At 49.7% G+C, this 26,727-nt stretch overlaps 2 protein-coding genes across 5 annotated transcripts; one reads left to right on the top strand and one right to left on the bottom strand.

Annotated features, from left to right (window-relative positions):
* The first annotated feature begins 820 nt into the window (after positions 1 to 820).
* On the top strand, positions 821 to 24,436 carry Ppp2r5d (protein phosphatase 2 regulatory subunit B'delta). 2 transcript variants are annotated; one of them, XM_075980803.1, is made up of 16 exons: positions 821 to 986; positions 5,905 to 5,982; positions 19,288 to 19,474; positions 19,671 to 19,870; positions 19,957 to 20,067; positions 20,184 to 20,276; positions 20,614 to 20,744; positions 20,869 to 20,928; positions 21,025 to 21,133; positions 21,309 to 21,362; positions 21,726 to 21,896; positions 21,970 to 22,097; positions 22,661 to 22,762; positions 22,845 to 22,917; positions 23,042 to 23,158; positions 23,297 to 24,436. In XM_075980803.1, exons 1-16 carry the CDS (start codon positions 960 to 962, stop codon positions 23,432 to 23,434), a joined length of 1,779 nt encoding a protein of 592 aa, XP_075836918.1. In that variant the 5' UTR covers positions 821 to 959; the 3' UTR covers positions 23,435 to 24,436. The 2 variants fall into 2 exon arrangements, with proteins under 2 accessions (XP_075836918.1, XP_075836917.1); XM_075980802.1 differs by having other exon boundaries at positions 5,902 to 5,982.
* Positions 24,322 to 26,719, bottom strand: Mea1 (male-enhanced antigen 1). Of its 3 annotated transcripts, none has more exons than XM_075980810.1 (4): positions 26,605 to 26,719; positions 25,812 to 26,092; positions 25,624 to 25,726; positions 24,322 to 24,696 (listed from the first exon to the last, which is right to left on the bottom strand). In XM_075980810.1, exons 1-4 carry the CDS (start codon positions 26,717 to 26,719, stop codon positions 24,545 to 24,547), a joined length of 651 nt encoding a protein of 216 aa, XP_075836925.1. In that variant the 3' UTR covers positions 24,322 to 24,544. The 3 variants fall into 3 exon arrangements, with proteins under 3 accessions (XP_075836925.1, XP_075836926.1, XP_075836927.1); XM_075980811.1 differs by having other exon boundaries at positions 26,576 to 26,705; XM_075980812.1 differs by lacking the exon at positions 26,605 to 26,719 and adding an exon at positions 26,466 to 26,600.
* Positions 26,720 to 26,727: the final 8 nt, after the last annotated feature.

Raw genomic sequence — 26,727 nt, 5'->3', positions numbered from 1 at the left:
AGGTTTGTGTAATTCATGGCATTGTATTTTAATCATCATATACAAATCTGTGTTCCTCATCAGAGAGGGAAATCCCTGAGGGCAAGAACCCAGTCTTATCTACTAGAACACCAGCTTGGGTGCGGCAGCGGCACAGGTAAGGAGTAGGTTTTCTGGGACTGAACCATGGGGCTACTTTTCCATTTCATTCTCAGTGGCTCAAACGCAACTGATTTACCGATTCCAGCATCCTCGCAGTAGGTACCGGGACCCATGTCTTGAAGCTGCCGCGAACTAGGGATTCTCATTTTATTTTAGTGGGGTTCACCGCTGAATGGCTTCCCCTCTTCTCTGCAACTGTGAACTAGGACAGACTTTGATGAATGCACAGGAGGACCCTTGAGAGCCTTCTCTATCAATTTGACATGTGCAATTTGAGCTACTTAAACTCCTGTGAAGAAAGGTGCCCTTTCGTGTTAGGGCCTCTTTCCTCAAGTTCGGATGAGGCAGGGCGGGTAGCAGAGCAGGGGAAAATGTGAGAGCCACTTCTGGAGGGAAGGAGCAGCGCTTCAAGGGATGAAGAATAGCAGAGGACGACGCACAGGCGACGCCGGAGAGCAGCATTGCCAGCCAAGCTCGGGTTTCCCCATGGCCCCGCCTCCTTCACGAAGCCCGACCCTCTCTAGGGCGGGACTTTCTCCTCCAGCCAATTCTGGGAGCCGAACCCTGGCGGTTTGTACTCTTTCTTTCCAATGAGAAAAAAAGGAAGCAGCTTGGCTCCAATGACCAATCCGAGGAGGCGGCGCCTGGTTGTCAGGCAGGTTTGTAAGAGTTAGGGCCAATTGGAGGCGCAGCCACCGCTCGGCCCGGGCGCAGCGCGCAGGCGGTGGCGAAGAGACGCCGAGCGGGCCGAGTGCGGCCGAGCAGAGCCGGAGCCGGAGCGGGGCCGCAGGAGCCGGGCCGGGTGTGGACCGGCCGAGATGCCCTATAAACTGAAGAAGGATAAGGTGAGCGTGGCCTTTGCCCTTGCGCCTCCGCCGCGGGGCCTGCGCGGAGCTCTGGGAGGGGCCCGAAGCAGGCCCGGGACAGCCTCAGACTGACCCTCCGGTCTGGCCCCCCGCAGCACTCCCGGGGCCAGCCCCTGGGCCGCGCGGCTGGCAGTACCCCCAGCCCGTGCAGCTGCTGGGACAGCTCTGCCTCTTTGCCCCGGACAGATTCCCCCCACCTTTCTCTCTTCCGTTCCTCTTTGCTCCTACCCCCGGCCCCCTCCAGCTCTGCTCCACTCCCAGCTCACTCCCTTGCTTTCTCTCCCCGCCTTCCCTCTGTCCCCGATCCCCCACGGGTTTGGGACAGTCCTCATCTAAGACTGCATCTTCCTCCAGTACTCCCTCCACCCCCGCCCTGAGCAGCCCCTTCCCTCTTTCCTCAGCAGCCTATAAACGGCCTCTCCACAGTTCTGTACGGTCCCTTCTCCGTCCACGACAAGCCCCTGACCTAGAACCGCTCTGCCTTTTCTCTCCTCCGCCCAAATCTGGCCTAGGCCCCTCCCTCGAGTCTTCCTTTACACACAAACTTGTAAGCCAGGACTGAGCCCTTCCTTCTTTTGATGGAACCCCAGAACGTTGGTGCTGGAAGGGTGCTTTTGAGCACATGCATTACAGCCCCTGGTGGTACAGATGAGGAGACTGAGACCGAGTCAAGAGAAGGGACTTGTCCAAGGTCACACATCCTGCTGGAGGCCCAGCTGCAATATTAGGTCTCCAGACTTGGAGGGCTCTTCTGTGCAAGTGATTAACTGGCATCAGCTGGCTTCCATGTTCACCCTAAACCAGACACCGGTTCTGATCTGCACAGGCTCCTCCCCTTATTCCTTAGGATAACCTTTGCATTTCCTCTTTGCACCCGTGCTGGATCTCTCTCTTTCTTGAGTTATATTAAAGCAGGAATCTGCCTTGTTCTATTTAGTTTTTTCCTCTGCAGTCCAGCTACCCCTGGACATTCATACTTTGTCATGATGTCCTTCCACAGGCCATTTCTTTATCGTTTGCATTGATAGAGTCAAACCCGGGATCTTGCACACGCTGAGCTTGTCCAGTACCACTGAGCTACACTCCCAGCCCCACGGCCGCTGATTGATGGTGCCACTGCCTTTCACCCTCTTCTGTCTCCATGCCGTCCGCCTTCACCTGTTCCTCATCCCTGCCGTTTCCTACCCTTTGTTTCCTGCTGTTGCTGAGATCTGACTCAGAGGTGTGGTTCCTCTGAGGTACAGACTTATCCAGGGATGCTAGGATACCAGTTCCAGCCTCCCCCAGCTTTTCTTGTCTTGGGGCTGGCTCTGGCCTGGTATTACGGTCTGCCCTCCTGAAGACCCCAGATGCAGGTTGCATTCACTTTCCCCTGGTTGCCTTGCTGCGCTACCACCTCACCTTATCAATCAAACTCCTTATCCTGGGGCTGCTGTGTATTTGCCAGGTAGCTCTGACTATGGGTTGTCACTGTAACTTCCCAGAGTCTGAAATTTAGAACATAGGGCTGGTGGTGACATACTGGGTGCTGAATCTCTTAAAGGTGGCGAGCTGAGCGGAGTTGTGTGCCCCATACCCAGTCCTGTCCTTGGGAGTGAGTTGGCCAATATGGTTTGGACCATTCACCTGTAGAAACTGCACACTCAAGTCGCTAACCTGGGATCTGAGGGGTGTGGAGTTCAGAGGAAGCAGTGAGCTTCTTACCTGTCCGTAGTTTTTAGTCTGTGGACCAGATCCTGCCCCATCTGTAGAAGGCCTTTACCCACTGGCTGATTGAGAATTGGGGGAGACATTCTTAGGCTTCCTTAGGCCACGAGTGATCTGGTTGAGAAAGGATGTTGGGAGGATCGGGATACATGGAAGCAGGCTTGGGGCCCTTGATGAGATTTAATCTCCTGCATTGGAGTTTGGGCTGCATTTGGCCTCCTTAAAGTTCTGAGGGGGAGAGAGATGACAATGTGACTGAGGTGTACCAGGATGGAGGCACAGAGACAGGTGGGTGGAGGCTCTTATTGCTCATCCATCACCTGTCCCCTTTCTCCTTTATGTCTGTGGTCCCAGTCCTTGCTGTATTCTTCAGTGCTTCCTCTGAAGTCGTCCTGAGCCTGCACTTGGGCCCACTTACAGACTCTGTTTGGTCACCTTGGGTGCAAATGAACTGGGGACAAGTCTTGTGTTCCTCCTTGACTCTTGCTGTTTGGCATCTCCCTTACACACAGTAGGCAGATGCTGAGTCCGTCTTTGGGGAGATTTGCATCCTTCTCTTGTGAGACTGAATTTGGGTCTTTTGTTTGCCTGCATGAACCAGCCCCGCTCTCTCCTGTTTTCTTATTCATAATGTTAGAACTAACCTCTGTTAGGATTTTATGTGCCAGACATCGGGCTAAGCGAAGTGGGTCCTGTTTTTTGTTTTTGTTTAGTAGTTGAGGACAGTGAAGCCCAGAGAGGCTAGTTACCTCTTTACTCTCACACGACTGGTAAGAATTGAGCGTAAAGCCGGGCGATGGTGGCCCACGCCTTTAATCCCAGCACTCGGGAGGCAGAGGCAGGCAGATCTCTGTGAGTTCGAGACCAGCCTGGTCTACAGAGCTAGTTCCAGGACAGGCTCCAAAGCCACAGAGAAACCCTGTCTCGAAAACCCCCCCCCCCAAAAAAAAAAAGAATTGAGCGTAAAACACAGTGCTGGCTCTAAACCCCAGTGCCCTACAACATGCGACAGCTGGGCCGGGCCCCAGTGTATGTGCTTCACCTGTTCTCAGAAGACAGAGAGCAAGGCTTGTGGGCCCTGTTCCCCTACACCCACTCACACCCACACACCAAGGCAGCTGAAATCAGGCACATTCCCTGAGATGTTTCTCAGGCGTCGTGCTGAGTGCCATAAGGTGGGTGGAGGGGACAAGAAAAGTAAGCAGCTTATGACCAAGTATAGAGAGCAGACTTGAGTGAAAATGGTCAGGTTTGTTGGCGGGCCGTGTCTGTCGTGTGCTGTCAGTCACCTTGGTGTTGTGTCCTGGCTGCATCCTTTCTTCTTTGTCCTCCACCACTTGCTCTGAGCAGTTGACTGGAGTCGGTGTGGCCAGCCTGGTCAGCAGGCAGCGGGAGAGTACTCATCCCAAAGAAGCCCCTTCCCCCTTATAAAGAGCATCAAGCTGCTCCCCATCTGAGAATGGCTTCCCCTCTCCACCCCCAGAAAGCCTTCTCCGTTCCAGCCCACACAGAACTCTCTTCTCCCTGAGCTCCGTTTGCCCCCATAGTCACAGTCCTTGGATTTAACACTTCTTCCTGAGGGGCTTGGCTGCTGTTGAATTGCAGACTCTCAGAGCTGGGAGTGATTTCCAAGGTCCTCCAATCCAGCTCTCATCTAAGGCTTGAATCCTTTTGCAACAAGCCTTAGAGGAGGTCATCCAGCCTCTGCTCAAATGCTCAGGACTGGGAGCTTTCAGCTACACTAGGCAGTCTGTTTCCATACAACTGCACTGTGAGAAAATCCATCCCTGCTGGCCTCCGCCTATCCGCTTTCAGTGTTGACCCATTTCTCTGGTTTCTCTGGGTCCGCAGGTGTAAGTTGTATCTCTAGTACACATGGCAGCCCTTCCTCGCTGGTTAAGCTTCATCTTGCTCCCTCCCCACCCTTCTCCCTTCCATTCCCTTCTATTGCTAACGATCCCAGTTCCTGCAGCTGTTGCACTTCAGGCTGAGCTTTTGAATACTGCTAGAATGGGCTGCATTTCCTTTTTCAAGTAAGGATTTCTTATCGGTCCTCCACAGGCTCATTCTCATCACTAAACCAGACCCACTAGCTTGGTTCTGTCAGGGCCGGCACTCCACACAGGTGGATGGAAGTTCCCAAGACCTCCCGTGGATGCCACAGCATTGGTTTGTGCTGAGTGTGCAGTCAGAGCTGCATCCTCAAGTCTCTCACAGTCTCCCCATCCTGTCCCTGTGTAGTTGCTTTTGTTTTGGCCCAGAGCATGGGAAGAGATGCTGGACAGGCCAGGGCTCTGAGCCAGTTGCCAGGTTCCCAAGGGAACCTTTAGATTGGTGCTCACAGTTTGTTAACAATTCAGGGCTTCACCTCCATCTCTAGCCCACTGCTTGTTGCCTGAGGCGGTCTTAACATTTCAGGGAGAAGCCTTCTGATCCCTTAGCATCCTGTTAAATACCCATAGCATCCTCTTGTTTGGGTGCTGCTGATGACATCTATACAAATGCCTCTGGGTCTGTCTGGATGGCCCTGAGGGGAGAGAAGTGATTTCTGCTGTGTTTTAGCATAGAAGCCTTTGGCACCTCTGACCAAGTTGCCCAGAAGCCAGCCTGACCCGTTTGTTTTCGTTATTGATGCTGTTCCAGTAAGCCAGCTCACCTTAGTTCTTTCCTGACGGAGGGAAGCCTAACCCAGTGACTAGCCTGGGGAGGGGACAGGTGAAGACGACTGTCATGCTTAACTATTAGATGAACATTGGCTTCCTAACCAGACTCTAAACTCCTTGGAGGGGCTGAGTCTCCTTGGTGTGTCCCAGGGTCGATACAGTAGGATTTTAAAATTTATTTTTGGTTTTTCAAGACAGGGTTTCTCCTGTGTAGCTCTGGCTGTCCAGGAGCTTGCGCTATAGACCAGGCTGGCCTCAAACTCAGATTTACCTGCTGATTTACCTCCTGAGTGCTGGGAAGAAAGGTGTACGTCACCATGCCCAGCTGAATTGCTAGATAGTGTGTGGTTAAAACAAAGACCTCAGAGGGGCTCGGAGATACAGCTCAATGGTAGAGTGCTTGCCTAACATAGACAAGGCACTTGGTTTGATCCCCAGTACTAAATAAAGAAAGATTTAAGGGGTTCGGGTAAGGCCTCTCCTTTCTCGTGGCCTCTACTAACCCTAACTCCGTCTTCTCCCAGCAGGAACCTCCCAAACTTGCCAAAGGCACAGCCAAGCCCAACAGCTCGAGCAAAGATGGTGGAGGGGAGAATGCAGACGAGGTAAAGATGTAGACATGGCTCGGGTTCCAGTACAGGTGCTGCCTACATACAGCTCCTTGGTGGCTGGGGGGCAGGGTCTGAGGGGACAGTTCCATAGGCAAAGGCTCCTACAGCTAGATTCCTGTGGAAGTTGTTTCCTGAACTTTCTGCGTTGGTAACTCCTTTCTCAGTGGCTAGGGGTGTGGCTAGTAGTGGAGCCCGTGCTTAGTGTGCGTAAGGCCTTGGGTTTAATTTCCAGCATGTTCAAGTGTGTGTTGTGTGGATGTCTTAGGATAAGAACCATGGAAAGATGTGAGGTCTGCTTATATGCTTGCCTATAAACTCATCATTTGGGAAGCTGAGGATCACACGTTTAGGACCAGCCTGTGTGACGTAGTTGCCTGACTCCAAGAGGGGTGGTGGTGGCGGTGGGATGCTGGAGGCTTGTGGTCCTGGGGAAAGGGGAAAAGTCTACAAGTGCTTCGCAGTATGACGAGTCACTTTGGTATGGATCTGGGTGGGGCAGGGGCTTGGGAGTGGCTGGTGTCCCTGAGTTGGGCAGTGTGTGACCAAAGGACAGTCAAGAACAGAGGTCAGCCAGCATAGCTCAACAATCTAGGGCTATAAAGCAATAAACAGGCAAACAAGACAGCCAGAGAGTAGAGGGGCTTAGGGAAGTTGAGGAATGTCCTTGAACATCGGGGGTATGGCCGTGGCCAGTGGGGTGCTTTGTTTGCTGAATAGCCTTGTGAATGTGTGGGAGCTGCTGTCACTCTCTCTCTGCTTTTCCTTCCCACTTTTTCCACCTCTAAACTGTTCAGGAAGCAGAAGTCTTAGTTATTGGCTGGTCTTGTGCCTTTCCTGAGAAAGGAGATTGATTGACAAGTGTTTGTGGTTAACTATGGATTTAGATTTTCCAGGCTATTTGTTCCTGTCCCCTCTAAAGCGATCCAATTAATGTTTGCATTGGTGACCATTGTTTCAGGACTTGCAAAGTAATCAGGAGAAGTAGGCTAGATTTCTTTTTTTTTTAAAGATTTTTTTATTTATTATATATACAGTGTTCTGTCTGTATGCTTGCTGACTAGAAGAGGGCACCAGATCTCATTACAGTTGGCTGTGAGCCACCATGTGGTTGCTGGGAATTGAGCTCAGGACCTCTGGAAGAGCAATCAGTGCTCTTAACCTCTGAGCCATCTCTCCAGCCCCAAGGCTAGATTTCTTGCCCTATTTGCAGACCACAGCAGAGTCGTGACTCGTCTGGGCTCTTGCACAGTAATCTTCACAAGGACTGGTCGTGTTCCCATCATGGTCTTCCTGCCGGGCTGTGAACTGAGGGGAACAGCTGTATGATGTTGTATGGCTTCCACTTCACACCTAGGCACTCACTATGGGTCACACTCTTTCCCAAGTGATGCTATTGATGGTCCCATCAGCACTTTCCACTGGGCAGGTACTTGAGAGTTAGTGACCAGTCAGAGCCAGGACTTACAGGCCCTCCCTTGCTCCTTTCTCACTAACATCCTTCTGGTTCCTAGGCATCCTGGGTATTATCTGCCTAGACAGACCTGCTTTGACCACTCACCTCCATCCCCAGGGCATGGTCAGGGTCCTTGGGCTGTATTTTACACTGTGAGTTTCAGGAGATCTCCTGGCCCAGTGTGGGTGCCTGCACACACTGTTACACTGAATGTCACAGTGATGAAGGGTGAACCAGTGCATGAGACAGGCTGCAGAAGCGAGCAGCGCGCTGGGGCCGGCTGCTGTGCTTTTCTAGCTCTTCAGGAGGCTCTGCTCAGGGACATGGCATTTGTCTTAGTCCCTCTAGAAAAGGGGGGCATCAGGTTCACCCTGGACTCTGTTTTATCAAAAGCCTCCAGGGCTTCTCTGTGTGAGATGGCCACAGGAATTTTCCTTCTTAGTTTTTCAGAAGGTCCTCTTGTATGGATGTCGCAGAGATGCTGTGATAGCCAAGAGTCAGGGTGGGAGGCCATGATCTTTTTTTTCTTCATGTATTTTTTATTTTTGTATATGTGTAGTAATAGGAGCGGCGGGGCTGCATCCCCAGCACCCCAGCCGCCTGGCTAGCTCATGCCCCGAAATAACAACACTCAAACTGTATTCATTCATTTAAACACTGCTTGGCCCATTTCTATCTAGCCTCTTCTCGGCTAACACTGGCACCTGGACTAGCCCATTTCTCATAATCTATGTAGCCCACGAGGTGGCTTACCAGGGAGATTCTAGCCTACGTCCATCCTGGGTTGGAGCTTCATCGCGTGTGTCTGGCCGGGCGAGGGGAGCATGGCATCTCTGTCTGAGGCGTCTTACCTCACTTCCTCTTCCTCCCAGCATTCTGTTCTGTTTACTCCACTCACCTATGTTCTAAGCTATGAGGCCCAAGCAGTTTGTTTATTACTGAACCAATGAAATCAACAGATTGATATATGACACTCCCACATCATATATGGATGTTTTACCTACATGTGTGTCTGTGTACCATGGGCATGCCTGGTATCGGTGGAGGGACATCAGATCCCCAAACAGAGTCACAGGTGGTTGCGAGCAGCCATGTGGGTGCTGGACATCAAACCTGGGTCTGCTGGAACAGCAGCCAGTGCTCTAAATTGTTGGATGTCTCTCCAGCCCTGAGGCCATGACTTTTTTTGTTTGTTTGTTTTTGTTTTTGATATTTTGAGACAGGGTTTCTCTGTGTAACATTCCTGACTGTCCTGGAACTAGTTCTTGCAGATCAGACTGGCTTTGAACTCACAGAGATCCTCCTGCCTCTGCCTCCTAGGTGCTGGGATTAAAGGTGTGCGCCATGACTGCTGGGCAGAGGCCATGGTTTTAAAGTACTGTTCACTGTATCTTTCCCTTGCCCTTTTTTCTATTGTACAATTTTGAGCTCCTCTGACCAAAACCTGACTGTGTTAAGCATTTGCCAGAAGTGTTTTTCAATTAATCCTAATAATTATAGCAGCTGACATTTACTTTATTGACCAGTTATTCTATATTAGTGTTCCAAAGCAGCCAAAACAGATTACCATATAGCAGGTGGCCTCGGACAGCAGAAGTGAATTCTCCTACGCTTTTGGAGGCCAGAAGTCATGTACATGTGTGTGCAGATACTTGCAGAGTCCAGGAGCCAGTGTTGTGTGCCTGTCGCATCCTCACAGCTGGAGTTAGAAGCCGCTGCGTGCTGCTTCACATGGGTGCTGGGAACTGAACTCCGGCTCCTCTGCAGGAGCTTCTGAGTCATCTTCCCAGCTCTTGAGCTTCTCTTGTTCACAATCTAAAAATGTGGGACAGGGTGGCTGTGCTCATTTTAATCCCAGTACTCGGGAGGCAGGGACAGGCAGATCTTGGAGTTTAAGGCTAGCCTGGTCTATGTTTTTTTTTTGGATTTTTCGAGACAGGATTTCTCCGTAGCTTTTGATTCCTGTCCTGGAACTAGCTCTTGTAGACCAGGCTGGCCTCGAACTCACAGAGATCCGCCTGCCTCTGCCTCCCGAGTGCTGGGATTAAAGGCGTGCGCCACCACCGCCCGGCCTGGTCTATGTTTTTGAGACCATGTTTCAATTTTGTTGTTTGTACATTTGTTGTGTGAGTGCCAGTATTTACCAGCGGAGGTCAGAGGATGGGTCTCCATCCACCATGTAGACTCAGGGATGGAACTGAGGTCGTCAGGCTTAGTGGCAAGTGCCCTTTACCAACTGAACCATCTCATTGGTCTCTTTTATTTAAATTTAAAATGTTTTCAATTTACTTTAATCTTTGTGTATGTATTGTGGTGTGTACAAGTATGTATAAATGTGTGTTCACATATGTGGAGGTACATGAATGTGTGCACATGCATATATAGCCTGAGGCTCTCATAAGATGTCCTCTTCAGGCTCCCCATCTTAATTTTGATGTCTTAGTCAGTCTCTGTGGGCCTTAAATATTGAGGTGTATTCTCTCTGAACCTAGAGCTGGCCATTTTGGCTAGTCAGATAGCCAGCTTGCCCTAGACCAGCCTGTGGGTGTCGACCCTTTTGGGGTCAAATGACCCTTTCACAGGGATCTTATACACATATCCAGCATATCAGATATTTACATTAGGATTCTTCACAGTAGCAAAATTACAGTTTTGAAGTAGCAGTGAAATAATTTTACAATTGGAGGGGTCACCTCAACACGAGGAACTGTGTGTGACATTACAGTTGCAGCATTAGAAAGGTGAGAACCACTGATCTAGGGATTCTGTTTCTGCTTCTGGTTCCTGGGGATTGCAGGTGGGCATGGCAGGCACACCTGTGCTTTTATGTAGGTCCTGGGAATTCAAAACTGTTCACCATGATACTCTGCAAGCCATAGCCCCAGTTCTGTCCTAAGGTTCTAGGGAAAAGTTTGTCCTGTGCCTCCCTGCTGGCGCCCCCACCTTCCCGACAGGGTTTCTCTCTGTAACAGCCTTAGCTGTCCAGGGTAGCCTTGAACTCACAGAGATTTGCCTGTCTCTGCCTCCCTAGTGCATCGCTACTGACTTTTGACAGTCCTTGGCACCCCTTGTGTTGTGCAGCACCTCAGTTCCTCTCCTCACCCTCACACAGCATTCTGTGTGTCTTGGTCTCTCTCTGAAGTTCCCTCTTAGAAGGATACCCTTCATTAGGGATATCCTGTCCAACTCCGAAATGCTCCTTTTCACTAATGGTGCATGTCTGTAAAGACCCTACTCCAGGTAAGGCCATATTCAGAGATTCTTTGGGACACTGTTCAACCTGCATATATCGTCCCTAAATCTTTGCATGCACACTTACCTGTCACTGCAGTCAGGCTCAGAGTGAACAACACTTACCCCATGAATAACGGCAGAGCTGGGGTTCATAGGCTAAGTAAGGTATTGTCTCTGAAACTTAAAACAGGAGCCTGGGGTGGAAAGTGGCTTTGAGAGGCAGGTGAGACTCACTGTGTCCTGCCTCTGGGTTTAAGGAAAAAATGGGCTCCAGCACACTGCTGTCCTGAGTTCTGGATGGGGGCGGAGGAAGGAAGAAACAGCCCAGTCTCCCCAACTTCAGCTCAAAGGCCACAGATGTTATCTTCAAACCTTTTTTCTTTCCAGTACTGAGAACTGAACCCTGGGTATCACTCAGGCAAAGTCCGTGTTCCATCATGAGCTGTGCCCTCAGCCAAATTCTCTACTTTAAAACTAATTTGAGCTGGGTGTGGTGACTCACAATAGTCCCAGCACTCCAGACGAAGAGGCAGGTGGATCTCTGTGGTTTCTAGGCCAGCATGGTCTATGCTGTCAGCTCCAGGCCAGCCAGGACTACATGGAGAGACCCTGTCTAAAAACAAAAACCCACCAAAATCTAATCTGAGCCAGGTGCGCTCATTCATTCTGGTATCCTAGCCCTTGGAAGGTAGAGGCAGGATGATTGCTGTGAATTCAAGGCTAGCCTGGTCTGCACATTAAAGTCCAGCCCAGCTTAGGCTATAGTGTTTAAATACAATATAAAATTAATTTTGGAATTTCCCAAAGTTAAAACCCAACATCCATAACGAGTCTGAGCGGGCCTCACTTTGTTCTTGTAGCATCTGCCCTGTGGAAGTTACCTCCTAAGACAGCGAGCTCCCCTATAGTATGGCCTCGCTTCACCCGTCTGGACCAGCTTGATTTCCCTCTCCTAAACTCACATTTACTCCTTTTTTTGTTTGTTTGTTTTTTTTGGTTTGGTTTGGTTTGGTTTTTTGAGACAGGGTTTCTCTGTGTATGTGTAGCTTTAGAGCTTGTCCTGGAACTAGCGCTATAGACCAGGCTGGTCTCAAACTCACAGAGATCTGCCTGCCTCTGCCTCCTGAGTGCTGGGATTAAAGGCGTGCGCCACCACCACCCAGCACATTTACTCCTTAAGAGCTAAATCAAGGGGGCTGGAGAGATGGCTCAGTGGTTAAGAGCACTGCCTGCTCGTCCAAAGGTCCTGAGTTCAATTCCCAGCAGCCACATGGTGGCTCACAACCATCTGTAATGAGGTCTGGTGTCCTCTTCTGGTCTGCAGACATACACACAGACAGAATATTGTATACATAATAAATAAACATTTATTTATTTATAAAAAAAAATAAAGAGGAAAATAAAAAGAGCTAAATCAAAACTCACACCTTCAGGGACTGAAGAGATGTGTCCGTGGTTCAGAGCCCTTGCTGATCCTGCAGAGGACCTGAGTTAGGATCTTGGCACCTATGGTGGGCATCTCACAACCACCCGTTCGTAATTTAGCTACACACAAACACACCCCATAATTTAAAAATAATTTTTTTTTAAAAGTCACCCCTTGAGAGATGCCATAATTCTTCCAGGCAATTTGTAGTCCACTCCTCTGTGTTTCCACAGCCTCTGGTCTCGCTCTGGTATTTCCCTTGTGTCGTTAGCTGCTTCTGTGGCTGCCCCACCTACCAGTCTTCAAGCTGTTTGAAGCCAGGGCCTTGTCCTAGTCACCTTTTCCTTTGTAATGTTTAGCAGGGTGTTTAGAGAAGAAAGGGAGGATGGGAAGAATTAAATAGGATTAGATGGAGCTCCGGCTGTGACGATGGGAGAGGATGCCTCTGTGGTTCTCAGGGTTTAAATTAAAGTGGTCTTCATTTTCTAGATACAGTAGATGCAACATGTAATTTGTTTTTTTGATTTTTTGTTTTTGAATTTTTTTAGTTTTTCAAGACAGGGTTTCTCTATGTAGCCCTGGCTATCTAGGAACTCTCTCTCTGTAGACCAGGCTGGCCTCAAACTTACAGAGATCCGCCTGCCTCTGTCTCCTTAGTGCTGGGATTTAAAGGCGTGCGCCACTACTGCCCAGTTGTTTTTTTTTTACTTTTTGCTTTCGTTTTTTTTTTTTTGTTGTTGTTGTTGTTTTCAAGACAGGGTTTCCCAGTAGCTATGGAGCCAGTTCTAGAACCTACTCTGTAGTCCAGGCTGGCCTCCAACTCACAGAGATCTGCCTACCTCTGCCTCCCAAGTGTTGGGATTAAAGGCGTGCACCACCACCACCTGGCAAAATTATTTTTCTTTTTAAATTTTTTAATGATTTATTTAATTTTATTTTATATACATTGGTTTGAGGTTGTCAGATCCCCTGGAACAGGAGTTACAGACAGTTGTGAGCTGCCATGTGGGTCCTCGGAATTGAACCTGTATCCTCTGGAAGAGCAGTCAGCGCTCTTAACGGCTGAGCTATCTCTCCAGCCCCAAAATTATTTTTTTTTAAAGATTTACTTATTTATTTATTATGTATTGTTTATTATGTATTTATTATGTTCTGTCTGCATGTATGCCTGCAGGCCAGGAGAGGGCACCAGATCTCATTCTACATGGTTGTGAGCCACCATGTGGTTCTGGGAATTGAACTCAGGACAAAGAGCAGTCTGTGTTCTTAACCGCCGAGCCATCTCTCCAGTCTTGATTTTTTTTTTTTTTACATTTATTTGTGTATTTGTTGTGTTTGTACAGTGGTCATGGGACAGCTTGGTGAGAATTCTGTCTTTCTACCATTTGGGTCCTGGGGATTGACCTCAGGTTGTCAATCTTGGGGGCAAGTGCCTTTACCCCCTGAGCCACCCTGCTAGCCCTTGTCAATCGTGTTTTGTACCAGTGTCTTGCAGGAGTTACAGGTGTGAACCCTGCTTGGTTCTATCTGTGCATTTTGTAATTAATTTTGAGATTAAGGTCTTGCTGTGTAGCCTAGGCTTGTCTCCAATTCTGAATCTTTCTGCCTTAGCCTCCTGCATAGCTAAGAGTAGAGATAGGTACAATTTTGCCCAGCTTCTTTTCCTACTATTTTATGTTCCCTCTTTCTGTTAGAATACTTTTTATAGTGGGTCTGGGGATGCAGCTCAGCTGGTAGAATGCTTGCCTAGCCTGCACAAAGCCCTGGGTTCTATGCCCAGTGGCTCATTAATGGAGTGGTGGTGTATACTGGTATGGTATATACACTCAGGAGGTAGAGGCAGGAGACCTGGGTTATAGGAAGGCTTCCTGAGTGGGTGTAGATTCTGTAGAAAGTATTTCAGGTCTCTGCAGAGTCTCAGTAGCACTGGATAGGACAAAGTACATTTGGAAGGCAGAGTGGCTGGGTTGCCTTTGTCAGGTATCCTTGTAATGGCTGCTCACTTGTCTCCTACCCACCCAAGGACAGTGGAGACATCAGAAGAACTGGAGGGTTTGGAATTAATGTTTGAGTGTGAAGTGAGTGGCTGGCATATCCACACATGTGCTTTCTAACAAGCATAGGAAGGTAGACAAACAGGGGATGGCCTCATGGACCTTGGTTGTTAGGGGCTTTACTAGATGGGCTGGCTGTCTCTCACATGTTTCCTGCATTTGGGGGTCCACTAGTGGTCCTTATGAAACTAGAACTGGGGGCTAGGGAGATGGTCCAGTAGATGAGTGCTTACACATAGCATAGAACTCCATCCTTAGAACCATGTAAAGATTGGGGAGGTAATGCCAGGGAACCTCCAGCAAACTGGGGTGGACACAATTCCCGCTAGCTCCTAGGCCGTCGAGCCTGGTGTGTTGTCATGTGACATCCATATGCACACTGTGACACTCATGTGCTCACACCTACATTCCCACACACGAACATTACATGCACGTGTCACACATGTACAGATACACATAAAGCTAAGCCAAAAACTGGAATGAAGCTGGTGGTGGCGCACTTCATTAATCCTGGCACTCAGGAGGCAGAGGCAGGCGGATCTCTGTGAGTTCGAGGCTAGCCTGGTCTACAGAGCAAGTTCCAGGACAGTCAGAACTGTTACATACGGAGACCCTGCGAAAAACAAACATATAAACACACAAAACCCAAAAAAAACTGGAGTGATCAAGTGAGATGAAACAGTCCCCTCTGTCATGCCAGCATTCAGCAGTACAGTCTTTGTGTGGAAGGGATCCTTAGGGCTCAAATTGTTGGCTGCCTTTGGACATTTTTTCCTTATTTATTATTTATCTATTTATTTATTATGGTTTTTCAAGGCAGGGTTTCTCTGTGTAACAGCCCTGGCTGTCCAGTAACTCATTTTGTAGGTCAGGGATCCACCTGCCTCTGCCTCCCGAGTGCTGGGATTAAAGGTGTACGCTACCCCCGCCTGACTTTTTTTAAAAGATTGATTGATTGATTGATTTTATATGCAGTGATCTGCTTACATGTATGCCTGTTGGCCAGAAGAGGGCACAAGATCTCATTACAGATGGCTGTGAGTCACCATGTGGTTGCTGGGAATTGAACTCAGGACCTTTGGAAGAGCAGACAAAGCACTTAACCACTGAGCCATCTTTCCAGCCCTTATTTTATTTTTTTTAAATGATTTATTTATTTATCTATATACATTGGTGTTTTGCCTGCGTGTATATCTGTGTAAGGTGTTGGGTCCCTTGAAATTGGAGTTATAATTGTGAGCAGCCATATGGGTTCTGGGAACTGAACCCAGGTCCTCTGCAGAGCAGCCAGTGCTCTTAACAAACTGAGTCATTTCCCCAGCCCTGGACATTGTATTTTTAAGCCATACAACTCTATGTTCTCTTGAGATATTACTTAGACAGAGGTTGGAAAATTACTGTCTAGCTAACTTTTTTTCTTTCTGTGAGATAGGATCTTACCATGTAGCTCTAGCTGGATCTCACTCTGCAGACCAGGCTGGCCTCAAACTCACAGATCCTCCTGCTCCGAGTGCTGTAATTGAAGGCATGCACCATCATAACTGGCTGACCTAGCTAACTTCACTTAACTTCACTTCTTGTCAACAGAAAATTGAGATTCTGTGTTTCCCTCCCTAGGAAGAACACCTTTTTTCCTTTTTTTTTTTTTTTTTTTTTTTTTTTTGGTTTTTTCGAAACAGGGTTTCTCGTTTCTCTGTGGCTTTGGAGCCTGTCCTGGAACTAGCTTTGTAGACCAGGCTGGTCTCGAACTCACAGAGATCCGCCTGCCTCTGCCTCCCGAGTGCTGGGATTAGAGCACCTTTTTTCTGAGTGGCCCCCCATGTGGTCTCTACTCTGCTGCTGCGGCTTTACAGCGCAGCGTGCTATGAGAAAGCGGTTCTCAACCTTCCCAAAGCTGGACCCTTTAGTACAGTTCCGCATGCTGTGCTGACCCCAGCCACAGCTCTGGGGACTTCTGTGGAGATGAGAGAAGGCGGGCTTGCAGAGAAGAGTCTTGGTTCCTGTTCACCCAACCAAACACCCATGGATGCTTGTTAGATGCTACTTCTGAGGGTGCCCAGAGGGTACAGATCAGAGCCCTGGCTTTCAAGAAATTCATCATCTAGTTCATTGGTTCTCAACATATGGGTCATGACCCCTTGGGGAGCAGAATGACCCTTTCGCAGGGGTCACATATCAGATATTCTGCAGATATTTATATTACGATTCATAACAGTAGTAAAATTATTTTTAGGAAGTAGCAGCGGAAATGCTTTTATGATTGGGGGTCACCACAACCTGAAGAACTGTATTAAAAGGTCTCAGCACTAGGAAGGCTGAGCACCACTGGTTTAGTTGAAGGGAATGACAGACACATAAATAGACTCAGCAAGAGTTGTCACTAGGGAGCAAGTGGTTAAAAGACAGTGGAACAGACAAATGGTTAAAGGAGGCTGAGGTGAGCCCCAAGGGCCACCATGAGCTGATTCCCTGAAAGGTCCAGCGACTTCCTGGTCTCTGCATTTTCAAACAGAGGATGGAGGACTCAAAGGAACATTTGAGTGGATTGGCTTGGGAGGCATTCCAAGGTGCATTCCTAGGACCCAGGCACAGAAATAAAAATGATCACAGGTGCAGTAGCAGCAAGAACAGCAAACACTAGAGAGCAGTTGCTGTGTGCCAGGTACTCCTTGCTGCCTTTCCTATTGTAGCCCTATAAAATGGGCACTGTTGTCAGCCTGGTCTTACAGAAGCTGTGTACTCAGCTAGGAAGTCCCAGAGCAAGGGCTGAGTCAAGATAGTCCGGCTCAGGGGCTTTACTAAAGGTGTGTACAGTGTGTGTGTATACAGGTTCCCAAGGAGGTTAGGAGGAGAGCTTCAGATCCCCTGGAACTAGAGTAGAGCTGCCTGATGTTGGTGCTGAGTTCTAAACTCCAGTGCTCTGAATCAGAGGTTGAGAACAGTAACGGCTCAGCAATTAAGAGCACTTCCAGTGTACCCGGGTTCAGTTCCCAGCACACACATGGCAGCTTACAACAGTATGTAACTCCTATTTCAGGGGATCTGACACCTTCATATAGACATATATACAAGCAAAATATCAATGTACATAAATTAAAAATAAATAATTTTTTTAAAAAGTAGTGAGTACTCTTAAACCCTGAGCCATCTCTACCACCCCAGTAGTTTGTTGTTTGTTTTGTTGTTTTGGAAACTGCGTCTCATTCTTAGCCTGGGCTGCTTGGAACTCATGGTCATCCTCCTACCTCAGCTTCCCAAATACTAGCTAGTATTACAACTATAAGCCAACATGCTAGGCTTAATGTGTTCTGTTTGTTTTCGAGACAGGATTTCTCTGTGTAGCCCCAGCTGCCCTGGAACTCCTACCGTAGACCAGGCTGGCCTTGAACTCAGTACCACCAGCCTCTGCCTCCTGAGTGCTGGGATTCAAGGCCTGCCACCACATCTAGCCGTTAGTGTGTTCTTGAACATTCAGCGCCATAGATGAGAGTTTGATTGACCTCAGGCAGGGAAGCGAGATACAGGTGACCTTCCAGCCTCTTCTGCTCTTCTTCCCTCAAGGTGTGACCTGCCCCTGAATATAGAAAGGGAGACCCTGGAGTTGGCACACCTTACATTGTCTAGTGACACTGGCTCCTACTGGTCACAACAGGAGGTGTATGGTGCCTACTCTGTCGCCCTTCCCTGTGTTACCAGGATCAAACCTTCAGTCAAACAAACTAGGGTTGTTTGATGCAGAGAGAGTCAGATGACCAAAGTGGACTGAGGCACTGGACCCACTGACCTGCCTGAGCCAGACTACTGCCTTTCATCCTCTTGTATCCAGATAGAGTTCAGTCATCTCAGCATTGATTGATTTTTTTGCTAGACTGGGGATTGAACCTAGGGCTAGGCAAACACACTGCTGTGAGCTATGTGTTTGCACCTTTTAGCTTTGAGTCGGTCTCCTTGGTTGCTCAGGCCTCCTCCTCTGAATGGCTGAAACCGGTGTGTGCTGCCACACTCAGTTTAGTGGGGCTTGTTGTTGCTCTGACAGGGTCTTGCTGTGTAGTCCAAGTTTCCACCATCCGAATTCAAGCATTAATAGGTGTATATAATACCCAGTTTTTGTTTTTTCTTTATTATTTTTAGGGAGGACAGCCAGAGCTACAGCTACACAGATAAGAAAGAAAGATTGAATGTTTTTATGTGTGTGACTGTTTTGCCTTTCTCTATGTATGTATGTATGTATGCACGTATGTGTACCATAGGCATTTTTGGTGCCCTTGGATCTGGAACAGGAGTTATAGGCATTTATAGGCTGCTATGGGGGTGCTAGGTATCAAACTGGGGTTCTCTGGAAGTGTAGCCATTGCTCTTAACTGCTCTATCATCTCTCCAGCCCAGTCATTCTTCCTTTTGTTTGTTTGAGACAAAGTCTCACTATGCAACTCTGGCTTGCCTGGAACTTTGGAACTTGGTATGTAGGCCAGGCTGGCTTTGAATTCATCAATCTACATGCCTCTGCCTCCCAAGTACTGGGATTAGAGGCATGTGCCATCACCACCTGGCTAGGATTTTTATTAAACTAAATTTCTGGTAAGCTGCTAAGACTTAAGAATGAATTTGTCTTCCTCTTGAATTGAAGGGTATAGAACATTCAGTAATCTGAAGTGTACTCAGTGAATTGTTAGGGATGCCACACACTGGGCTACCTCCCAGATGTCCTCAAGACATAGTGTTTTCATTATTCAGAAGGTGCCTTGTGTCTCCTTAGTCAGCGCTTGCAGCTAGGGTTGAATTTTCCCCCCACACTAAGAACTGAATTCAGCCTTACACATACTAGGCAAGTGTTCTACCTCTAAGCTAGGTCTTTGGCCCTGCTAACTACTTTTCTGATTTCTTTCACTATCCATCCAACCACTTTGCCTCCTTAAGACATGAACACTTTGAAGGCTTTTGATAACCCAGATAGGAATTCTTGGCCATTGTATTCTGGAGCTATAACCACAGTTATCTCCTGGCCTACCTGACAGGGACAGCTCACTGCATCTCTACAAGCACGAACACACTAGGGATGGGATGGCCAAGGCCAGGGTTAAGGGCATCCATCCCTTACAGAGCTGGCTTCAACAGTTCTCTTTTATGTCCAGGCCCAGCCCCAGCCCCAGCCACCATCATCTAACAAGCGTCCCAGCAACAGCACACCACCCCCAACACAGCTCAGCAAAATCAAGTACTCAGGGGGACCCCAGATTGTCAAGAAAGAACGACGGCAAAGCTCCTCCCGCTTCAACCTCAGCAAGAATAGAGAGCTACAAAAGCTTCCTGCCTTGAAAGGTACCCACAGATGGACAGGGACTGATGAGCTGGGCTTGGGGGCCGTGAAGATTGGTTTAGGAGTCTGTCTTTGGGAAAAGAGTATTCTGTAGACATGGGGTTCAACTGTGACAAGGTGCCAGGGAGCAGGATGGGAGAGGAAAATCTGCACAGGCAGTGGGACATGCGTGAAGAATGACTGCTGAGACCTCCACAGATTCGCCAACCCAGGAGCGCGAGGAGCTCTTTATCCAGAAGCTACGCCAGTGCTGTGTCCTCTTTGACTTCGTGTCAGACCCACTCAGTGACCTCAAATTCAAGGAGGTGAAGCGGGCAGGACTGAATGAGATGGTGGAGTATATCACCCACAGCCGTGATGTTGTCACTGAGGCAATCTACCCTGAGGCTGTCACCATGGTGGGCATAGGGAGAGGATACAAGGGGGAGGGATGGGAGCCTCCGGGGAAGCCCAGACAGTGCTCTAAGTGGGGCTCACCCCTCAGTTTTCAGTGAACCTCTTCCGGACGCTGCCACCTTCATCGAATCCCACAGGAGCTGAGTTTGACCCTGAGGAAGATGAGCCTACCTTGGAAGCTGCCTGGCCACATCTCCAGGTACCAGGGCACGGGGACAGGGTGGGTCTGGCTATGGGACACAGAGTCCTTAGGACTGCAGTAAGGGAATCTCCCAGTCCTTGGGTCAGTCTCAGTGAAGCTTCTTTCCTCCACAGCTCGTTTATGAGTTTTTCTTACGCTTCTTGGAGTCTCCAGATTTCCAGCCAAATATAGCCAAGAAGTACATTGACCAGAAGTTTGTGCTTGCTGTGAGTCTGAGCTTTCTGCCCTTCCCATGAACTGTAGTCTCCCATGCCTTTACCTGCCCGTGTTTTCCCTTATTCTGATACACTGGAAGTTCAGCTGTGTCTAGTACAAGGCTTCCAGTGTAACTGGCAGGGCAGGGGTGTCAATGACGACGACAAAGTGTCCCTCTCCACTCAGTGGAGTATAAGCATGCATACCCAGATAGCAGGTTGAATGAGAGTAATAAAATTACTCTGCTTTTCAGAAACCTAACCCCACTCCCCAGAGAACTTGTGACCCCAGCCCATGCCTTCCTGTCTGCTGCCTCATTGTCTGCCTTTCCTAACCTCCTGCTTCTAGCTCCTAGACCTATTTGATAGCGAGGACCCTCGAGAGCGGGATTTTCTCAAGACCATTTTGCATCGTATCTACGGCAAGTTTTTGGGGCTCCGGGCATATATTCGACGGCAGATCAACCACATCTTCTACAGGTGAGGCAATGAGCCCAGGCTGGGGAGCACAGCATGCCCCTGCCTGTGCTGGGATGGGAACAGGAAGGCAGGGAAGACTGCAGAATGCTGGAGGGTTAGTGTCAAGAGGGCCTTCTTCCCTTAGGTTCATTTATGAGACTGAACATCACAATGGGATTGCCGAGCTCCTGGAGATCCTCGGCAGGTGAGTGGGGAATGCAGATGCCATGGAAGATTGGGGGATGTGTACACTGGGCTTGAGCATAAGCCTTTGGTCCTAAAAATGTCCCTTGACTTCTAGCATCATCAATGGCTTTGCCTTGCCCCTTAAGGAAGAGCACAAGATGTTTCTCATCCGTGTCCTGCTTCCACTTCACAAGGTCAAGTCCCTGAGTGTGTACCACCCTCAGGTAAGCTGCCTGCCTCTGAAGATCTCTCCGTCCCTTGAGCATCAGGGTTTTCTGCTGACACAGAAGGGTGGTGATGGTAAATCTGCTACACCTCCCCTTCCATTCTGGGATTTCGTCTCACTGAGTGCTCTCCTCCTGAGAGCTGCGTTTCACTTCCATCCTCCACCTTTCACAGCTGGCATACTGTGTGGTCCAGTTCCTGGAGAAGGAGAGCAGTCTCACTGAGCCGGTAATTTCCTTTCCGGGGCCCCAGTCATCAGCAGTGCTTGCCCATCTTGACCTGTTGGTTTTGTTTCTGTTGTTTGTGGTACTGGCCAGCAAACCTGGGGTGTCTCAAGCAAGAGCTTTATGACTGAGCAGCGTCCCTAGCTCCAGTCTGTACCTACTGAGTAGTGCTCTAAGTGGGTGCTCAGGACTGGGTGATGCAGGTTCCTCTCAAGGCAGTCAAAACCTACATACTGAGGAAACTTTTCTGATCCAAGTCAGAGAAGCCATGTGGTTGGTTAGCTGAGGGTAAGTGTGGGTCCAGGCAATCCAAAGGCTTCCCAGGGAACTGTGCAGCATTAGCAATTTTATCCTCACATCTTCACAGGTGATTGTGGGACTTCTCAAATTTTGGCCCAAGACCCATAGCCCCAAGGAAGTGATGTTTCTGAATGAGCTAGAGGAGATTCTGGATGTCATTGAACCCTCAGAGTTCAGCAAAGTGATGGAGCCCCTCTTCCGCCAGCTTGCCAAGTGTGTCTCCAGCCCCCATTTCCAGGTGAGACCAGACCCACTGTCTCTAAAGATGGCAGCGCAGGTCTTGAGTGCTGAGTTGCACTTCTCCTTGACAGGTGGCAGAGCGCGCCCTCTACTACTGGAACAATGAGTACATCATGAGCCTCATCAGTGACAACGCTGCCCGTGTCCTCCCTATCATGTTTCCTGCGCTCTATAGGAACTCCAAAAGCCACTGGAACAAGTAGGCCACTGAGTGTGGGCTGATGTGGGACCCGGGTATTCAAAACTGTGGGTGTAGAACTTGAGACAGGGATTTCACCTGGCCACGCAGTAAGCAAAGCCAGTGCCCACCAAATATTACTAAGTGGGTCCTTGAGGAGCTGACTGGCAAGAAAAGGTGCTAATGAGACCTCCTTGCAGTACCAAATAGCTGACCTGATTCATAACACAGCCTTGGAGACATTCTAGGCTGGAGGGAACTATGTGATATGCTTAAAGACTGTATAAAAAGTCAAAGTCGTAGAAAGGCTTTCCTGCACAAGGCAGGGTGAGTGTGGTGCTGACAATCCTTGTGCTATTGGGAGGCCATGGACATGAGCCAAGGCAGGCTTAGGGTGGGGACCACATTTGTAAGGTCCATCAGCTGCTCTTAGTCAAGAGTTAGCTGCTTCTGCGGTGTAGAGATCTGTGAAAAGGACTAGTAGATGGAAAAGCTTTTGGCAGAGATGTGAAAACAAGCAAACTGGGTTGTGGCACGGACGGCAGGCTCTGGCCTCCTGCACACCGTCTCTCTCTGGATGGCAGGACAATCCATGGACTGATCTACAATGCCCTGAAGCTGTTCATGGAAATGAACCAGAAGCTGTTTGATGATTGTACACAGCAGTACAAAGCAGAGAAGCAGAAGTGAGTCTCTTTCCCACGAGGATCGTTCCCTTCTACCTCGGCTCACTGTCCCCAATTCCAACCCTACTGTTCCCTCCCACAGGGGCCGGTTCCGAATGAAGGAAAGAGAGGAAATGTGGCAGAAGATTGAGGAACTGGCACGGCTTAATCCCCAGGTGAGGCTTTATGCCACTGCCCCGAGCTCAGGCAGTCCTTTTAAGTTGGGGAGATTCTGGAGGAAGAGTGAGGCAGATTGGCTCTGAAGTGCTCACCGTTTGTCCACACCTCTTGCCCTCTCAGTACCCTATGTTCCGAGCTCCTCCACCACTGCCCCCTGTGTACTCCATGGAGACAGAGACCCCCACGGCAGAGGACATCCAGCTTCTGAAGAGGACAGTGGAAACAGAGGCTGTGCAGGTGAGAGGTTACCAGGGGCAGGGGGCAGGTTGGGATAGCAGTAACAGTTCTAGGAGAGAGAGGAGATAGGCCAGCAGAAACAGAGGAGAACTCTGGGGACTGGTCACCATTCCTGGCCTTCTCCCTGTTCATACACAGATGCTAAAGGACATCAAGAAGGAGAAAGTGCTGCTGCGGAGGAAGTCAGAGCTGCCACAGGACGTGTACACCATCAAGGCACTAGAGGCACACAAGCGGGCAGAAGAGTTCCTGACTGCTAGCCAGGAGGCTCTTTGACCCCTCCCCTTCCCACAGGGTTACAGCCCACTCAGCCCTGGGACTCAGCCCGGCCCTCCACCCTCTGCTCCTTATTGGCTGACCTGGGGCACAACAGCACCTCTCTGGCTACTCTAGAGGATGCAGGCACTGGAAGCAGGGATGCCCAGAGTGCTCCCTCTTCACCCCTAAATGTGTTCATGCCTCCCTGTGGCTAGTACAGACAGGCTGAGCACTGAGTGCTCAGTGCTTAGACAACCTGGGGGTGCCTGTCCCCCTGCTCCTAACCCCACAGCTACCTGAAACTGTTCTGAGAAACACAAACACAGGAATCACATGCTCCTCTCCCCTGCATCCTCATCTGAACTTGAGGTGTCTCTCCTCTCCCCTGCAGGGTAAAGCAGGAGACTGTCACCAAAGTTACATCAAGCTCCATTGGCCCCGGAGTGAAGAGCTGGAGGGGACTAACCCCCAGCAGCACAAATAGGCCCTTAGCCCTAGCATTATGCAGGCAGGGGTGGTGGTGTATTATTCCCTTTATCCTCTGCCTAACCAGGACAACACAGAGGCCAGAAAAGTATGTTATGGACACTAGATGAATATAGGGCCCAGTGGACCAAGATGGGGAGAATGAACCATCTACCTTGCCCCTCTTTGGCAAGCAGCAGTCCTGGGATCACAAATACAGAAGGGACCACCCTGTGACTGACTGCTTTCTTTGTGCTGTTGGTCCCAAAGCTGTAAAGAGGGAAGCAGGAGCAGTGCCCCGAGCATGGCTCCCTGCGACACCTATTTATTTCCTTGTTCATGCTGATGCTGGGCAGGCCCTCACCTGTACCCTTTGGGCACTCAGAAAAGCAACAAGTGGGGAGGGCTGGACCAGGTTTCAGGGGCACAGGCAGTGCGGCTTTTGGCTGTGTACATAGGGTGCTTTATTCTCCACAGAGTGATACATGCTACGGTGGGTTGGGCTCGGGCCAATGTCCCCATATGTACAGAACCGAATAAAGTGGGTCTCTGAGAGGTCTGGTTTGCCTTGATGTGAAAGGGACATGGGAAGGTGTGTTAGAACCCGAGCGGCGTCAGTCCTGTGCTGGTCTTGGTGTGGAATGTAGGCAGCTCTCCGTGTGGTTACTTCCAGGCAGGGGAGGCCTGCCGGGCTTGGAGGGCTTTCTGTACCACATCTTCCCACTGAGCGTCCGATATCTCCCGAGCCCAGGCAGGAACCGCTGGTGCAGGCAGGCTTACTCCAGCCATGGTCCTTTTCACCAGCTCTACGTGTTCTGAAAGCAGAGCCACAGGCTGGTTAGGAGATAGAGACAACAGGGCCGGTTCCCTCCCTATTCCTTCCATCAACCCGGAACCCTTGACTCATGGAGTCACCAATTCCACATTATTGCCAAGCCTACCCATTCCCAAATCTAGCTAATTAGCATTTCACCTACATTCTGAAGTCTGCAAACATTTGTTAGCACAGTGGTGGCGCACGCCTTTAATCCCAGCACTCGGGAGGCAGAGGCAGGCGGATCTCTGTGAGTTCGAGGCCAGCCTGGTCTACAAGAGCTAGTTCCAGGACAGGAACCAAAAACTACGGAGAAACCCTGTCTCGAAAAATCAAAAAAAAAAAAAAAAAAAAAAAGAATTGCCGTGGTCATGGTGTCTCTTCACAGCACTAGAATCCTTATCTAAGATGGGGATACAGGTAACATTTGTTAGCACACTTCCTTCTTTTTATGGGTAAGATGGTCCTCTGTTACTCTTACTGTTTTTTTTAAAAATATTTATTTATTTATTACACATACAATATTCTGTCTGTGTGTATGCCTGCAGGCCAGAAGAGGGCATCAGACCTCATTACAGATGGTTGTGAGCCACCATGTGGTTGCTGGGAATTGAACTCAGGACCTTTGGAAGAGTAGGCAATTCTCTTAACCACTGAGCCATCTCTCCAGCCCCTCTTCTTACTGGTTTTAATCCAGTCTATTTCCTTCTTAAAGATTCCCAAATGAGCCGGGCGGTGGTGGCGCAAGCCTTTAATCCCAGCACTTGGGAGGCAGAGGCAGGCGGATCTCTGTGAGTTCGAGACCAGCCTGGTCTACAAGAGCTAGTTCCAGGACAGGCTCCAAAACCACAGAGAAACCTTGTCTCGAAAAACAAAAACAAAAACAAAAAAAAAAAAGATTCCCAAATGAAAGGATGAGCTTTTTTACCTGGGTCCATGGGGATAGAGCTGTGGCTGCTCAATGCTGCGGCCCCCTCCTCATCTTCATCCTCACTATCTAATGGTGGGTCTGGCAAATGATGCCCCAGGGCCTGCAGAACCGGAGAGAAGATAGTTTGCATCCAGCTTTTGGTACATTCTGTTTCACTTGCTCAGGAACAATTCCCTCCACCACACCTGGATCCGATCTAGAATGTCAGCAGCTCCATCTTCTCCCTCATCCACTGGTGCCAGTTCCACCTCTTCTTGTTCAGGGTCTTGATTGAGGGGTTGGTAGGAGTAGCCTGCTGGGCCTGCTCCTGTTTCCTCCTGCTCTTCCTCGGGTTCTTCACTGCTCCAATCCCCAGTTCCTTCTGTAGGACCCTGATGTGGCCCTAAGTCCTCAGTTTGGTTGGGGAAGATACGTTCAGGGCCCATGGTGTCTCCCCCTAGAACTACTGCTGCCATCGGGGCAGGGGCTGCAAGGACAGAAAGGCAGGATAGGGACTGGATGAAACCGAGTCCGCTTTCAGCCCGCGATTTGCAGTCTCCTTTTACATTCATAAAACCCACTTCCCTCTCTCAGGGTCTCGTGTCTTCCTCCCCTCTCCCGTCTCTCACGCCTGCCCGTCTTAAGTCAAGGTTCTCATATTGAACTCGAGCCCACCAGTCTCTGACTTTCCCGATTCCTGAATAAACAGACATCCGGAGGGCTTCGGAAGAGACCCTTTCCAGAACCTCTTCCCCTCCCGTCACGCCCCTCCCCGGCTTAGTAACTAACTGCAGGTCGCCAGACTACCCACGAGAGCGCGTCCCCGCCCCTCATCCCCTCTCTCCCGGGTACCACAATACCGCCTGACAAGCGCCCTTCAAGCCCAGAGGTGCCTCTTCAATGGCCCCAGCTGCAGCGTCCCCTACCCGCCCCCACTCAGTCTCGGCGTTGGTGTTTCCTCGCGCCTCACCCTCTCAGAGCCCACAGCCGGACCCGCACCTTCACTTCCGGCGGGGCAGGACGTGCTGTGGCTCTTAGTCCTCCAGCCCCGCCCCGTGCCCAAGACTGACGCAAGCGAGGACGAGAAGTCAACCTCTTGCCCCGCCTCCGCCATTCCCTGCC

This window comes from Microtus pennsylvanicus, chromosome 7 (genome assembly GCF_037038515.1).
Source record: "Microtus pennsylvanicus isolate mMicPen1 chromosome 7, mMicPen1.hap1, whole genome shotgun sequence".
In the NCBI taxonomy this organism is placed as follows: domain Eukaryota; kingdom Metazoa; phylum Chordata; class Mammalia; order Rodentia; family Cricetidae; genus Microtus; species Microtus pennsylvanicus.
Note: the sequence above shows the minus strand (reverse complement) of the source record. Positions and strands in the feature narration are given on the sequence as shown.

Bases quoted from the DNA above. Each gene is read 5' to 3' on its own strand.
- Ppp2r5d (XM_075980802.1), top strand. From the start codon at position 960: ATGCCCTATAAACTGAAGAAGGATAAG. The intron at 987-5,901 runs GTGAGCGTGGCC...GTCTTCTCCCAG, and splicing joins ATAAACTGAAGAAGGATAAG to CAGGAACCTCCCAAACTTGC. The intron at 22,098-22,660 runs GTAGGCCACTGA...TCTGGATGGCAG, and splicing joins TCCAAAAGCCACTGGAACAA to GACAATCCATGGACTGATCT.
- Mea1 (XM_075980810.1), bottom strand. From the start codon at position 26,719: ATGGCGGAGGCGGGGCAAGAGGTTGACTTCTCGTCCTCGCTTGCGTCA. The intron at 26,093-26,604 runs GTGCGGGTCCGG...CTGTCCTTGCAG, and splicing joins CTGCCCCGCCGGAAGTGAAG to CCCCTGCCCCGATGGCAGCA. The intron at 25,727-25,811 runs GTGTGGTGGAGG...CCGGTTCTGCAG, and splicing joins ACATTCTAGATCGGATCCAG to GCCCTGGGGCATCATTTGCC.